Source organism: Urocampus carinirostris, chromosome 11 (assembly GCF_059441175.1).
Source record: "Urocampus carinirostris isolate Australia breed hairy pipefish chromosome 11, RoL_Ucar_1.0, whole genome shotgun sequence".
Taxonomy (NCBI): domain Eukaryota; kingdom Metazoa; phylum Chordata; class Actinopteri; order Syngnathiformes; family Syngnathidae; genus Urocampus; species Urocampus carinirostris.
In genome coordinates, this window is record NC_142359.1 from 20338485 (window position 1) to 20355809 (window position 17325).

The window sequence follows — 17325 nt, forward strand, 5'->3', positions numbered from 1 at the left end:
AGAAGAGATCCACAGTTTGGAGAGCATTCTCCATTCGGGCCCGTTTTGTTGAATGCTCTTCCCCCTGAGATTCGATCTGCAACCTCAGTGGAAATGTTTAAATCGAAGCTTAAAACACACTTCTATTCTATAGCCAGTGTTTTGCTCGCATCCCCGCGTCCTAGATGCATCATTTTTGCTGGGGACGCATAGTATTGAATCAACGTGCGTCCCCGGGACGCAACTTTTTTGACACAAAATTGACATTATTACCCGATTACTTTTTTTTTTAAACAAAGATTTATCGCACTCCAAAATTTTCGTCAGACAGATCCGCCATTGTTGTTTTGGTCTCGCGGTTTGAGCTTTCGTCTGCACGCCGATCTCGGCAAACAAGATTTCGTTGCTTCGAGATTACGTCATTGTTGTGGCACTTGTCGTCGAGTGAAGGTTAAGTATGCCTCCGAAAAAACAGTATTAGGTAAAAATCAACACAAAAATGTTCATTTATCAGTGTCAGTAATAAGTCGAAACATGGATAGACAGACAGACAGACAGACAGACAGACAGACAGACAGACAGACAGACAGATAGACAGATAGATAGATAGATAGATAGATAGATAGATAGATAGATAGATAGATAGATAGATAGATAGATAGATAGATAGATAGATAGATAGATAGATAGATAGATAGATAGATAGATAGAGATACTTTATTCATCCCCGTAGGGAAATTCACACTTCCAGCAGTATCCTTGTGTTGAAAATAAAACAGTAATAAATTAGGCAAATCTGAATATTTTTGCAATATCCAGGATGTTGCACACTCATAGTCTGTATTCAATGGCACCAGACTCCCTCTTGCTCTTCAGAATGTTTTTTCCTGTATACATGACTTGACTCATGTGCTGTTCCTTCTCAAGGCTTTTTCATTTTCCTCATGTTGAGTTTTTTGAGTTTTACCTTGCCCTCATGTAGGTTTTAGATCAGGGGATGGGGTAATAATAGTCTGTAGTTTGCAATAATTTGTGGTCTGTGCTGCCCTTATGAGACTCTTTTGATTAAGGGTTTCACAAATAAACATGACTTGACTACGTGTATGACTAAACACGACAAAACCAGCTAGCGAACATACAGTTAAAACTAATCCACGCGTTATTCCCGGGAGTGGAGAAGCGACGGATTAGCGCGGCACCTCTCATCGAGTTAGCGCCATCTGTGGAAGTGGGCCACGGGGCGGGGACACAAGCGCAATCGCGGCGCCTCATCCCGACCACTCTACCAGGGCGCTCGAACGCCCGACGCTCGCCCCCACCTTCCACTCGTGACGTGAAACAATGGTGGACAACCGCTACGCCACGGCGCTGGTGATTGCCTGTGTGCTCAGCCTGATGGCCACTGTTTATTTGTGCGTGGGTGTGGGCACGCAGCACTGGTACCAGTACAGCAGCCCGCCGGTACGCGGCGAGGCAAACATGTCGGAGCTGCGCGGCCTCTACGACGAGTTCATGGACGGAGAGTTCGACGAGAAAACGTACAGCGACACTTTGTTTCGACTCAACGGGACAGTCGGCCTGTGGTGGCGATGTGTGCTTGTGCCCGCCGCACCGCACTGGTACAAGGACCCAGGTACGTGCAAGCCATGCCGGAGTGACTCATCGGGAAGATTGCCTAAATTCAACTGTTCATTAAGGGATACTGTGTGGTGTAATTAAAAGAAAGAAAGGCTATCATAGTCTATATAATCAGTTTATAAAACGCAAACGACACCTGAGTTGACCCATAGCTAAACGCTATCTTCAGACTCGCAACCAGTTCAGGGTGTCCTCTGCCCACTGCTCGAAGATAGCTGGGATGGGCTCCAACACCCCCACGACCCTATTGAGGATAAGCAATGCAGATAATGGACAGACGGCTAGTTGTACACAAGTAGGCTTTATTTGGAAATGAAATGAAATGATCTGCATTTATATAGCGCTTTTCAAGTCAATGACTTCCTAAAGCGCTTTACAATGTGCTCCACATTTCCCAATAGCGGCCTTGCAGCCATGTAAGGCGCTAACCTGCTTATTGGGGGTATTAGGGGTTCAGTGTCTTACCCAAGGACACTTCTACATGTAATACGGACGAGCCGGGATTCGAACTGGGATCCCTTGATCCCAAGACGAGCGCTCTACCTCCTGAGCTACTGTTGTAAGGCTACTATAGTACACTGCCGATTTGGTGTACTATAGCAGCCTTATTGCAATGTATGTTTATTGCAGGGGTGTCAAACTAGTTTTAGCTGGGGGACACAAATGCGGGAAAAAAAATTCACGGGGCCGGACTAGTAGAGAGAGGGAGAAAAAGACAGAGAAAGAGAGGGAGGAAAAGAGAGAGCGATAAACAGATAGGGAAAACAAGGGAGACAGAGTAACAGTGAGAGAAAAAGTGAGAGCAGAATAGAGATATGAATGGATAAGAAGGGGGAAATGAATATAGAGAGAAAAAGAAAGTGGAAAAAAGAGAAAGATAAATAGAATAAGAGAAGTGAAACGACAGAAAGAAAAAGAGTCAGCAGGAGAAAAAGAGACAAAGTGAGGTGAGAGAGAGAGGTGGAAAAAGGTAAAGAAAGAAGGTGAGAAAGAAAGAGAAAAATAAAAAGAAAGAGAATTAAATTGTAAATTAGAGAGAGAAAATAGAAAGAGAGCAAGAAAAAGAAAGAGTTAGAGAGTGAGAGAGAAATAGAGAAAAGAGAAAGAGAGAGTGAACAGGAGAAAGAAAAAGAGGGAGAAATAAATAAAAAAGAAGTGAGTCAGAGAGAAATGGAGAAATACTACCACAATTGTTTTGCAAGTGTTAACTGGCTTTGGTGACATCTGGTGAAAATATTTAAAACTACAGCTCATTTTCCTCTTGCGCTTCTCTCACTGTTGTCTTGCGGACCGGATTTAAACCATCGGTGGCCCTGATCTGGCCCGCGGGCCGCCTGTTTGACACCTGTGGTTTATTGTATGTAGTTATTCACTGATCGCTGTAACCAGAGGACCACTATGAATGAGACACCTGCCAAAATCTAACTACCATCCTAACTTCTGGGAGAAAAATCGTAAACACTTCAAAATCACTGTGATGGCATATTGAGATTACACAATGGTACCCTAGAAGTCACTAGTCTGTAGCTCAAACAGGGCCACTTTTAGCAGGGGTGTAAGATTTTGGCAACACCTGCCAAATCCTTTAGTGGTATTTTTGTAGTATTTATGCAGTAGTATATTCTTAGTATTTCCATTGGAGTCTTTTTTAGTATTTGTGTAGAAACACCACAGGAAGTGGTGCCCCTACGGCCTTAGCAGTAATGGGATCCTTGAACAACCCTTAAAACTTCATGCCAGTTAAAAAATCAACTTTCCCAGGAAATTACAATGACCTATTACTGGTGAGCTATTTTCAGAATCATTCTGTGGGCAACTCAAGTGTTCTTAGGGGACTACCTGGTGCAGACGTTGGAGACCCCAGCACAGAGCATACGCGAGCGAAGCAGCTGCTTAGGGCCCTGAAACCACTAGGGGGCCCCCAAGAGTGGTTTACTCTTTTGGTGCCAACAATGTCCCCATTGTCACTTTGTGTGTCCACTCAAAAATACTTCTACAAAAATACTACTCAATAACTACAAAACTAGGTATCAAATATGGTGTTTAAAAACAGGGACCTCAAATATTATTTTGTTTTCATTCTGAAAATAAAAAATAGTATAGAATTACTACAAAAATACAACTACAGTAATACCATGCAGTATTACAAAATACTATTAGAGAATTATTTACTACAAAAACACAACCACAGTAATATTACAAAATATTAAAGAAATATGACAAAAATACTACTATAGAAGTATTACAAAAAATCTACAAAAATACTACTAAAATACTGCTTTGGAAATCCATTAATTATACTTCTACTGAAATACTAAAACAAAAATAAATACATGATACTATAATATGAAAAAGTACTAGAGAAATATTTCTACAAAAATACTACTACAAGAGGTTTACAACAGAAATACTGCAAATTACGCGTATAGCGAAACTACAAAAATTATCCTATGGAAATATCACAAAAATACCACAAAAATAACACTACAGTAACACTACGAAAAACGACAGAACTTCAATAAAAAAATAAATAACAAATGAATGTCACGGTTGCCCATGGCGCCCAATGGGCCCCGCCCGTTTGGCGCCAGCTGCGGCTCATTGTCTGATTGGCTTCCCTCCTATTTATGCTCAGTGCTCTCACTCACCCTTTATCAGTCCATCAACGAACCTCTGCACCCGCAAGACGTGGGTTTTGACTCTGTCCGGTTTCCTGCTTGTGTTTCCTGTCCTGTATCGTTCCTGTCTATTTTGTCCTGTTCAATATCGATCTTCAGTTTTGTTCCCGGCTATTTTGTTCTGTTTGTTATCGATCTCCAGTGTCTGGTAGCGTTCCCGTCTAGTTTGTCCTGTTTAATTTTGATCTCCAGTGTCTGGTATTGTTTCCCTCTATCTCGTCCTGCTCATTATCAGACTCCAGTCTCCAGTGCCTGATATCAATCCTGCCTGTCCCGTCCTGTCCGGTATCGACCCCATCTGTCCAATATCTGCTCGTGCAATTGGTATCGATCTCGTCGACCTCTGGCTTCCTGTCATTCCACGCCCAACAATCACTGAATCACTGGCATTTTGGGTTAACGCCCATGACTGCCCCATTTCCCTTAAAATAAAGCTTGTGTGAGAAACGTCACGCATCTGGGTCCTCCTCCTGTTCCGGTTCTTGACGGTGAAGTGCTTAAAACAGGGACCTAATATACTATTTTTCTCTAATTGTGGTCGTTTCAAAACCAATTTGATGAAACTAATCCATTTGAAACGAAGTATAACATGTCACATGCGGCCCCTGACTCCAACCCTAGAGTAGAACATGGAATTAGTTCTAGTATGTATGCAAGTTATCAAGTAATAGGGGCCTCAAATCCTATTTTGCTTCGGGCCGGTCCTGCCCCAGCACTACACCATACAACGACGTCAAGTAGTCAAAAAATACACATCGGAAGCATTTTTAAAAACAAAACGTTTAATAAGTCATAAATAAAATCGAAAAAACACCAAAGAACTTTCAAACCGCTTAAAATGAAGTATTTTGGTGTTAGCTACTGCTAGGACTAAACCTGCTATTGGTGCATGTGCTCCTGTTTTGGTGATCTCAGGTGCCAGGATGCAGTTGTGGTGCAGAAGCTTCACGTTTCAGGAGCAGCTGACGCCAAAGTACAAAGAACCTGGAAACCACAATAGTGGAGAAGACCTGCTCCGCACATGTAAGTTCACGGGCCATTTATGGAAGAATCGCTCCGCGGTTGACATTGTTGGCCACCTGGGACAGTTAAAGGTATTCCCAAATACTTTTCATCTCATCTCATTAGCTGCACCGCTTATCCTCAGTAGGGTCGCGGGGGTGCTGGAGCCCATCCCAGCAATCATCGGGCAGTGGGCAGGGGACACCCTGAACTGGTTGCCAGTCAGTCGCAGGGCACACAGGGACAGACAATTCGCTCGCTCATTCACACCTAGGGACATTTTGGACCGGCCAATCCACCTGAAATGCATGTCTTTGAAATGTGGGAGGAAACCGGAGAGCCCGGAGGAAACCCAAGCAAGCACGGGTAGAACATACAAACTCCGCACAGGAAATCCAGTATCTGGTTCCCAAGACCTTAGAACTGTGCCGCACACGCGCTAACCACTGTGGCGCCATGCTGCCTCCCAAATACTTGAACATGAGAAATGTGAGGAAGTAGTATATGCTTTTTGAATAAAATCTATAGATATTTCATAAGTATATGTGTTGCAATTATTCTCCGAGATGATGCATTTGGAGGACAGCCTGTCTTGTCTTTAACTTCTTGATCTGTGATGTCATGTGAGGAACACAGGCGGAGTCACCATATTGTTTTACAATGTAGGGAGTTTCGTTTTAATCTTACTATTGTTTTAGAAACAATTATTATTTATTCTTAGTAGATGCCAAATTCGCCACTGAAGGGCACCAGGTATTCACCATAATGTTTAGTTATATCAGTCTCATAATCAGATTGGAAACTCACTACTTTAATTTAACTTTTGATTTTTAGTTACAGTTCATTCGTTTTGATAAGAATTATTAATTCGAAAGAATTTGAACAAAACAGAATGCACACGCTCTTTAATCTAAGACACATGAGGACTCATTCACACATGACATTGAATTGAAAAAATAAAAAATAACACTGAATCAGACCAATTCAGGATGTTATAAAATCACAGATATCATGTGTAAATAGTGTCAATGAAGGGTGTCTGGCACTTGGAAGAGAATTAGTCAATAAACTTCTGCGTAGGGGATATTCACGTGAAGTTAATATTACCTAAAAGGAACAGTTTTCTCTGTTTGATGGTATTAATTTAGGAGATTTATAATCCGGCTAAAATCAACCACCCACGAACCAAAACAGCATGAGTTTTAATTGAAAACCGTCACCTTGGAAGTGCAGGAGATGAGGTGAAATCCATTGTTAATTTCACATGTTAGCGAAGTAAACTTTTAAGGCATCTAGCAGGCAGGCAAAAGAGAGAAATACCTGAGCATTGTCCCTTTTTAAAGGGCCAGTGACGTATGATTAAAATCACACCCCAGGGTCACAACTCGGGAGTTGGCTGAGCCTTTTCCTGTGCTCTCGGGTGTGAATTGGTTTGTAGATAAGCGTGTGTTACGTAAGGAACTTACTTGAAGATTGTTTTTGAAGACAATGGGTTGGACCTTTAAAATGGAGTGAGCTTGTACGTATGATTGGCCAAAACAAGACACATTTTGTAATCATAAAGCATCATTTCATCATGATTAATACATAGCCATGATTATTTTAATTAAAATTACAAACTTTGTGTTATCAAACTGTTGTCATCTGCTGAAAATTTGTGGTCTCTGTGATGACACATGTGTACGTCCGGGAACTGTCCATCGTAGTAATTTCACCCCTCCCAAAGCCCTGAGTTCTTAATTAAAAAAAACAAACAGTTAGAGTTCATTCTGTCTGTGTAGTGAACAAAAAAGCACTGAAAAGTGAAAAGGAAAAATAAACAGGGGAAAACATAGTCCTGACGAAACAAAGACGTACATAGTCCGATTATCCAATAGGGAATGAAAAGAAGAAGTCTTTAAAAACAAAAAGGAAAGGTCTTTGGGGTAAGCATGTGTCCTCTGGGTCCGTGGCAGAAACAAAAAAAGCCAGTGAGCAGCAAGGCTAATCGGAAACCAACAGTAAAAAGTCAATCCAAAATGTTAAAAGAGCCACATTGGACCCAAAAAAAAGCATTCAGGCAAGCAATGAATGCAAATAATATGATCCAAGAAATGTGAGTCCTCTGTTCTCATGAGTAATATTTCTTGATAACAGCCACATGCCTTGCCTGGTGACGCTTCCCCTTTAAAAGGGGCGGAGCATGGGCCACACCACTCAAAAGAGTACAAAGTAAAGCAAAGGAGCAATGCACTGGAGTTCAGCTTGTAGCACGTGAACTCATACCAACTCCTTGTTAAAATGTAATATCTATTCCACACATTTTTAGAGCACTGGAAAACGTTAAAAATGAGCTATATGCAACCGCTGTTTATTAATGACTGTCTGTTTTGGAGCTGCCTCACATTAAGTGTTAATGGGATTCGCCATGTTGAAAGTGTCTTCCCCGAATGACGTGACAGATCGGTCAACTTTTTTCAAGTCCCATGGAGCGTGGACTATTTTTCAACATATTTGCATTATTGTGGGTAGGAACACCCACATGTTCTATGGTTTATTGAAAAATTCTGTTTGGGAGTACCTTTAAAGGCAAATGCAAAAAAAAAAGAAATCACATAAATCCCGGTTTGTTGGAAACCCAAATCATTTTTCCATTGAATCATAAATCTATCAAAAAAGACAACATCCCTATCTGCCTAATGTCTCTGTAGACTTGTGGCGATTCCAGTTTCTCCTCCCACTCGTGTCTTTGGGCCTGGAGGTCTTAGCGGGTCTGATTGGGTTCTCGGCCTGCCTTTGCCAAAGCCTCACGCCCACATTCACCATCGGAATTCTTCACTTGTTGACAGGTAAATTCTGTTATTTGCTTCACCGGTACTTTTTTTTCACAGGGATTAACTAATGCTTCATTTTAACAACAGTTGGGTTATTTCCAAGCAAATGTATACCGTAAATTCCGGACTATAGAGCGCACCCGATTATAAGCCGCACCATCACATTTTGAAGGGAAAACCGATTTTGTCTATACACAAGGCGCACCTGTATATAAGCCGCATGCACCCACGTCAAACAAAAAACACGAGTTTAATCCAAGCTAAACTTCAAGTCCCGCGATTGAAACTAAATGGGGGATTTTGTAAGGTTTATTGTTCTATATTCTTTGTCAATTATCCATTATCCGTTACCGGTCAAATCATAATACGCTACAAAGCCAAGGGGCTGAGACACTTGCTCTCAGCCAAGAGGCTGAGTCAAGGTCCTAGCCACAGAGCCAAGCAGCGATCAGTGCGAATGCACTGTTCCCGGAGGTACTGCAATACCGGGCCGATGCGTGGAGTGGACAGAGCAAGCTCTTATTCTATCTCCCGATTGCAAAAAACGATTGGAATGTGGCTTCATAGAGGGTTCACAAATCTAGAACCACAGTTGAGCTTCATAGAAAGTATACAAGCTCAGAACCACGATTGAAACTAAATGTCCTTCAATGAAGCACCCAGTCCAAAAATCACAGCTTTCAAAATGAACGAAGATGATATAGGTACTTACAATTTGTTGCAGACTGCAGATTCTGGGTGCCCGTTGATAGTAATCCAAGGGAAAAAAAAGTGTATATTTCCAAATGTAAGGGTGGGAAAAATATATATCCATTATTGTCCGCCGTTTTCACAAAAACTCACCTTTACCGGTCCCCACTTTCAAAACAGCGTTGGCGTTTGCTCTGCCCCTCTTTTTTAATTTGCTCGTGCAGAATAAGTGTCTCAAATAAATACATTGCAAAAATATACAGTTGCAAATACATATTACACATATTTACAAAGAAAGACGTTACATCGAGAGAGTTTTCAAAGCTTTAATAATGATAATATAACTTTCATCCTAAACCGTGCCTTTGGGAGGTAGCCTCACGCTACTAACAAGACACTCGCATACCTGCAAATTAGTCTGTTGAGGAAATAAATGACATAATCGTAGGAATCACGGCAGACCATCCGCTTCTTCCTCCTTGGTAAAGACAACTGTTATCTTTATCAATGTCGGAAAGAAATTTAATCATGATGAAGTCGTTCCACGCTCTTACTTCATTACACCCCAGCAATATGCCCGCTTGCTTTTAACATCGTGGCTGCGTCATGAGCCTTATTTGGTGCAATTTGCACGATGAGGATACGTTAACGCTCATAAATTGTGATCTTCCTCGGCACATATATTCCACCAGCCTAAATCTTACCTCTCATACTCGAGCGCCGCTGGCGGCCCGTTAAAAAAATTACATAGATTGGCCGCATCTCTGAATAAGCCGCAGGGTTGAAAATTTGGGGAAAAAGTAGCGGCTTATAGTCCGGAATTTACGGTACTTTTGAGACTTAATACGTACTTGAAATCTGTGGCCAACAACCGACAGGCCACGGACCGATACCAGGCCTGGGTTGATACTGGGTCGTTTGGTACCGGGACGCACGAAAAGAAAAATATTGCCTCGTGTTTCGCTTATACCGTATTTATTCATAATCAGCAATTAAAAACTCAAAGGTTTGGGTGCGCGTTATACAGAGGTTACGGTAATATATCGCCGGAGTTGAGCAATGATCAGTTGACAATTCTCGCTGAACTATTGCTCAGCATTGGTTCCAATGAGGATCGAACTCAGATCGCACCAATAGAGAACAAAGATTATATTATAATAGATAACCAAGTAAAAGGCATTACATTTTATCTCAGCACACTGTTTCTACTCACCGTGCCACATTGTAAAAGGTTGTAATAGAGCGTTATGGGAAAAAGTTTAGCCAAAACAATGTTGTTCAACGTAGTAAGATGGTAAATGGTCTGCACTTTTACAGCACTTTTCAAGTCAATGAAGACCTCCCAAAGCGCTTTACAATGTGCTTCACACTTACCCATTCACACACACACACACACACACACACTCACACACCAATCGGGAGTCAGGCATACAATGCGCCTACTAGCTTATTTGGGGGATTAGGGATTCAGTGTCTTGCTCAAGGACACTTCGACATATAACACGGAGGAGCCGGGAATCAAACCCGCGACCACTTGATGGTGGTAGAGTAAAAAATGTGTGATGATATAAAAACAAATGCCTTGTCGTATGTCATCTAGATCCCTAGTGATTTAGTGAGTACACAGTGGATTTAGGCTTCTTATTATTGTTATTTGTACCGATGTAAATATTGGGCCGGGCCTTGAGAATATTGTCAGACATTGACCAGATGATGGTAGCAAAAAGGTTGGAGCGCTCCAGTGTACATCACTGGTGGTTTAGTGGTTACGATGCAGCGCGCTCACTGTTGAGATCTGGGTGCGATTCCCATTGCTTCCAAATGGAAAGTTGGAAGTCAAGTCATTTTTATTTGTATAGCCCTTAATGACAAAGAGTCTCAAAGGGCTTCACAGGTTATTACACAGACTATTTTTTCAGACTATTATTACACCATCCCCTGATCTGGAACCAACATGAGGGCAAGGAAAAACTCAAAAACCTCAACATGTGATAAAAAGTAGGACAAAAATCGTTATCAATTTTCAATAAAAAATTAGGGATGCACATTATACACGAGTGCACGTCATACACGGATAAATACGGTATTTTAATCTCAATGGTACGTCACGTTCTTGAGTTGGACTTTTAGATGATATGTTTTTGCTTTCTTCAGGTCTTTGCTCATTGGCCACAGTGTGTTGCTACCTGGCGGGGACAGACCTTCTCCACAGGGTGTCAGTGCTGCCCGACAAGGTGGACGGCTCATTGGGCTGGTCCCTCTATTTGGCCCTCATGTCTTCGCCTCTCCATATGATGGCCGCCGCTCTTCTGATGTGGGCGGCGCGCAGCCACGGACGCAATTATTACCGCATGGCCGCCTACCGCGTAGCGTAGTACCAGCGCTATGACGTTTTTTGGTCTCTTAGTCCGAACGGAACTCTTTCGTTTCATAAAAGTGTAACTGCTGCAAAACCAGCAGCTATGTGGAGTTACAGTTCGATGACATCCCAGACTTTTTGTCGCTAAAAAATAGGTAAATACAGTAATCCCTCGCTGTACTGAAGTTTACTTTTCACGGGTTCTATAGTTTGCGGATTTTCATTGTGCATCGTGTTCTGCATTTGAATTGGCTAAATCACCAGTGTGCAAACTTTTCACAAAAGGGGTCAGATTTGGTAAAGTGAAAATGCGTGGTGGGCAATTATTCATCCTGGCATTCTTTAAACATTCTTTAGTTAATTCTTCCTCCATGAAAGGTTTAAAGTGCTTGGCGAGCAGCGTCGGGACCTCATAGCGTCCATTTTAGCATTTCTGTTTAGCAGGGTTGTGTGAAAAAGTGCTGCTGTGCTGTTAAAACAGCTTTCAGTTGCTTCACCTTTTCACAGCATTCGTTTCCAGTCAGCTTTTTGTAGTCAGCATATTTCGTCTGGCAGGGCTTCTTGATGTTCTTTGAAATCAGCTGCAGTCTCTTGGCAAATTAGGCAGACGCAGTTGTTTTGGATTTCGGTGAAAACACTGCAATTTTTCTTGTCTTGGAAGCGGCTGCCCTCACAATCGACTTTCTTTTTTTATTTACAGTCGCCCTGTTGAAAATGGGGTGTGCTAAAATTATCACATTATCAAAGGCAAGGTGATCAAACGGGCTACTGCCAACAAGAAAAATAGTGAGGGTTTTTTTTTTTAGTACACAAATATTTTATACTGCAGTCAACATCACTAGCGGGCCACATATTATTAATTGTAAGATAGAGACCGCGGGCCAGTAAAAATTTGATCACAGGCTGTAACTGGCCCCAGAGCCAGACTTTGGACATGCCGAGGCTAAATAGTGGCCCCGCTCCTCTTCTGCTTGTGCCTGTGCGTGTGAATTGTACACGTACAGGTACTTGAAAAGCTTGACAAACCTACATTATGTATGCGCATATGTTTTTCATTTTCAAGTTTCTCTAAAAGCCATCATGTCAACAAAAGACTGAACCCACAAAAGCAGCATAAGGCAGAGAAAGATGCTTTCTATCGCCAACAAAGTTGGACTTCTCGACCCGCTAAACATGCTCTAGGGCCACATGCTAAATGGCTCCCTTGCACTTTTTCAAACATATTTGAGGATTGAAAAATATTCAGTTTCTGTAGGACAGAACCAGAAGGTAAATGCAATTTTCCAAAACGTCCACATAATGGCAGCAGAATATTATGGCTGCTACCTAACGTGCATGACTCCCCACTTCCCGTAAAGTAAAAGGCTTGTGTGAGAAACGTCACGCATTTGGGTTATACTCCTGTTCCGGTTCATGACAGTTTTCTTTTGTATATTAGCATTTGCGACTAAATTAAATCCACTTCATGCTAAATTTAAGAAAGAATCAGTAACCATCAAAATATCCGACTAATAGTGTAGTGAAGTAAATTGGATCGTGTCCTAATCTATACAGTTGTACAATAAAATGAAAAGTCGAGTCATTTTAATTTGTATAGCCCTTAATCATAAGAAGTCTCAAAGGGTTGTACAGACTACCGTAAATTCCGGACTACAGAGTGCACCTGATTATAAGCCGCACCCACCTTTTTTTTAGGTGATCTGCTACTTTTGTCTTTACACAAGCCGCACCCATGTATAAGCCGCGTGCGCCCCCATTAAAACTTGTGACACAATCACAAGTTTAACTCAGACCGGGCTGTATGCGCCGCGATTGTGACTGCATAGATAGTACACAATTCTAGGGTCACAGTTGGCATCATATATGGAAATGATACCCGTAATCAACGTATGATGCAGACTTGTAAAGTCCGAGTCCCGTTGACAGTAATCCAAGGAAACAAAATGTATATTTCCAAAGTCAAGGGTGAGAAAAATATATATCCACTATTGTCCGCTGCGACAACAGACAGATCTACCTGTAACTCAGCTTTACCAATTCCCATCAGCCCACGTGTGCTCCGCCCCTTCTTTTTGATTCGTCCGTAGAACACATAACAGAATAAATCTCTAAAATAAATACATTACAAAAATATACAGTCGCAAATGCATATTATACATGGTTACACATATTTACGAAGAGAGACGGTACACCGAGAGAGTTTTCAAAGCTTTAATAATAATAATATAACTTTCATCCCAAACCGTTTCTTTGAAAGGTACCAACACGCTAGTAGGATCAAGCTCGCAATGTATTAAACGTACCTGTTAAAAAAAAAAAAAATCCCGTAATTGTGAAATTCACGGATAATCGTCTTCAACTTCCTGCTCATAACTATCGCCATCAAGGGCGTCTTCCTTATTATCGGAACGTACGTTAACTTTACAGACAATGTATGCTTAAACTTAGAGGTTGCAGTCTTTCTTGGCGCCCATATTCTACTGGTCTTAATTTTACCTTTTATACTCTAGCGCCGCTGGTGGACGTTAGAAAAATTCCATAAATTGGCCTCTTCACTGAATAAGCTGCAGGCCTGAACATATGGAAAAAAAGTAGCGGCCTATAGTCCGGAATTTACGGTATTAGTACACCATGCCCTGATCTAAAACTTATATGAGGGCAAGGGAAAAGCTCAAAACCTCAGCATGAGGAAAATGAAGAAACCTTGATAAGGGACCGCAAATGATTATTTTTAAAATTATAATCCGACAGTACAGAAGTTATTTCCCCAAAAAAGAGAGAAAGTTAATGAAGTAAAGTATTTTCATTTGTAAATAGGGTTTGTTCATTGGTTTCAATGTATAAAAGATTTTTTAATTTAAAAAATTAATGAAGGTTTCTATTTTTTACGGATTTTGACTATCGCGGTCGTTTTTGGAACACAACCTTCGCAAAAGACGAGGGATTACTGTTTTACCTCTTTGACGAATACACGCGTCACTAAAACTAAGATATTTCTAGAAAACATTTTTAGAGAAAGATGCGTGAAGATAAAAGTCATAAGGTGTTGAATTTTACGAGTGCATAAAGAAAAAAACATGCCCATGACAATAGTTGAAATTATTTTTGAATGTGTGGGAAAATTTTTCGGATATTATAGAAAAATCCATCTCACAAGACTAAAAACAATCGCAACAGAAACCAATATATATTTCCAATAACAGAAATATACTAGTTACTGCAGGGGTCTCATTCTCAATTTACTCGGGGCCAAATTGGGTTTTCCATTAGAAAAGCTGTGATGAAAACATTCCACTGCTCTCAAATCCTTTTTTTTAATTTCTAATCAAAATAAGTTAAAAAAATAACCAGAAGAATTATTCTGAAAATAAATCAGTAACAAATAAATCTATAATTTGTGTGGGCTGCACTCACATTAAGGCAGGGGCCTCAAACAATCATCACAGGGACCGGAATTCGCCTGCGGGCCACAAATTTGAGACAAATGAGTAACGGGGAATATTGAGGGATGAGAGAGTTATTGTATTTTTGAGCCAAAAATGTTACATGAATCGTTTCGTTTTCACTTCAAGAAAAATCGTAATACAATCAATTAATTGTATTTATTATTTTATTTATTATTTGGAGTATGTGTGTTTTTCATAAGAAATATTATTCTGATTTTATCTGTTAGTGCTTCATTCCTTGTGTTTTTTCACAAACGTACTTGCTGTTTTTACTTGTTGCTTTTGGGTTTTTTTTATGCACTCGGTGTAGTGACCCCAGACAAATCTGTCAGGGAAGCCATTTAATTTCTTAACCACCACCGTGGAAGAAAATTGAATGTAGGCGAATGGCCATACTGCGATACAGCTGCTGCTAAAATATTCTCAAAAGTTTTGGGTCGCGGTGAGTTCAGTTTCCTTCGGTGACGTGCTACTTGATAAGAAATTATGTTTTGCCACCTCCTCTAAATTTGTGCTATGTACTGTAAGTGATTTTTTTTTTAATAAAACATTTTTTATGTTGTGTGTGGAGCATCAACTGTGTCATGAGTTTTGGGTCTTATTCCTCCTTTAACACGATAAGGCTTTTTTTCCTGCATCTTCCTGGTCGGGGTAGAGCGCCATGTCTTTTAGACCTAATTATTTGATCAAAATCAGAAAAACAAAACAATTTGCACATTTTTCGAAGGGTAGGTTTAGACATTTCCAAAAGTGGCCATTTGGAGATGACCAGTTTACAACACTAAAACCTTTACAAACGTCAAGACATCGTGACAGAGTTGTAAATGTTTGAATTCTCTTTCCAGTGTCTGAAACTCATGACAAAAAGTTACCGGACACCAGGGCAGACAACTCTGAAAAGTTGCCTGCCCCATTTTTCAACACTTGAAACACAATAAGACGACTAATCTAAAAAAAAAAAACAGTGTTGCAAAGTATTAAGGATTGATAATCAGAATATATAACGGAACAACACTTTAAAATTAAGCTTATTATAGATCTTCTTAAGACATTCATTGCATGTATATGACATCGCGGTTTTCCATCTGCCATCAGTATGTTCCTGTATTTACTCATCTTCATTCAGTCGTCTGCTACGAGCCACGTGAACTAGCAATAGGCTTTTAATGTACGTTTACGTTTTGCAGCGTCTTAAATTTTGTCAGCTTCTTTTGAATCTTTCTTCTGGCGCTGAGGTTTTGGCTTGATTCCTAACCACTTCTCCATTTTTCTTGTGTTCTCAGTGCGTCTACTTTGGAAAATGATATGCAAATGCACGACCTTATAACGCTCGGGAAAGTCCAGAAGCAAAGTTATTCGATGCAGGCCTCTGATCGGCTGCTGAGTATGCAAATTGCCAAACGAACCGAAAAAAAACCAACTTTTTTTTCCTTCAATAATTTTTGGGCCACCCGGGCGGAAAGGTTTTATAAGTTGTATTTCTGGGTCTAATTTCAATACAATAGGGACATCTTCTTGTCGATTTTTGGAGAATTTCGTTGGATAGCTAATGTGTCAGTCATTTTAAATGGTCACAATTGGATCAAGTTATTCAGAAGTAAAGGAGGCTTTGTCCTTTTCAATCAGTACAGGCCATACAGGCCAATGCAGGCTACGGAATGTGAAACAAAGCCTGCAATTGGCTAAAAGTGGCGTTGATCAGTTCAGAGGTTAACGGCCAATAGAAAATAATTTCATTGGTCCAATTATTTGTACACCAGAATCATGGGGCTAAACAGACAGCTAGCAACAAGGAACGTCTATCGATGAAGGGATGCTTTTAGGCTGATTTTTTTGTTTGTATCTGTCAGCATTATCGTGTGTTTTGAAATTAATATTTTACATAGTTGGATTAACTAGACTCTCGCGGATGTAAGGAGGCCATCGTTGCGTAACTATCATCCAATTTGATGGCTGCCACACGACATCTTTGGTAAACTATGCTGGATTAATAGTTTTCCGGTATCTTATTTCAGACTGATTGTGATGTTTCTGTGATAAGTACATTTTCAAATGGTTAGCATATATTGAATTCCATAGATTTAAGCTTTCCAATGATATATGGTATGACGTGGCGGGCCGTCCAAACGTTAAGGGGTTAAAGAACTTTAGGGATACTTGAAGGAACAGATTTTAAACACAGTCAATTACTCTCTCCAGGTGGGCATTTTCCCTGCCGCTTCAAAACAGCAGTGGTCATGCCCCTCCTGAAAAAGAGCAATTTAGACTCGAGCATTTTAAACAATTACCATCCAGGGTCCAATTTACTGTTTTAAGGAAGATCTTAGAAAAAGTTTTTTTTTCAGCCGTATTCTTTCTTAGGAGAAAATTCAGTCTGGTTTTAAGATAAACCAAAGATTTTAATTGTTGGTACAATGTGGATTTTAATAAACTTAAAGTTCTGGTGCTACTGGACATCAGTGCTGCCTTTGACATAGTAGATTGACACATTTTTAAATAGACTCAGAAACTGGTGGGCATCTCTGGTACTGTTTTAAGCTGTTTTTATTCCAACCTCATAGACTAACATTTCTTAGCTAGTATGGATGCATGTTGCTCCATAACCCATGAAGTTAAATGTGGGATTCCCCAAGGTTCAATTTTAGGCCCACTAACTTTAATCTGTATACTTTTCCTTTCTAAGATTTCATCACACAGATTCAATTTCTGTAGTTATGCTG

General features: G+C 40.5%; 1 protein-coding gene and 1 pseudogene across 1 annotated transcript; one reads left to right on the forward strand and one right to left on the reverse strand.

Moving 5' to 3' along the window:
- The first annotated feature begins 1158 nt into the window (after positions 1-1158).
- On the forward strand, positions 1159-15171 carry LOC148356723 (claudin domain-containing protein 1-like). Its single transcript, XM_088347775.1, has 4 exons — positions 1159-1612; positions 5211-5318; positions 7988-8125; positions 10955-15171. The coding sequence occupies exons 1-4, from the start codon at positions 1321-1323 to the stop codon at positions 11173-11175; spliced, it is 759 nt and encodes a 252-aa protein (XP_088203901.1). The 5' UTR covers positions 1159-1320; the 3' UTR covers positions 11176-15171.
- On the reverse strand, positions 8563-8722 carry LOC148356724 (U2 spliceosomal RNA; annotated as a pseudogene).
- Positions 15172-17325: the final 2154 nt, after the last annotated feature.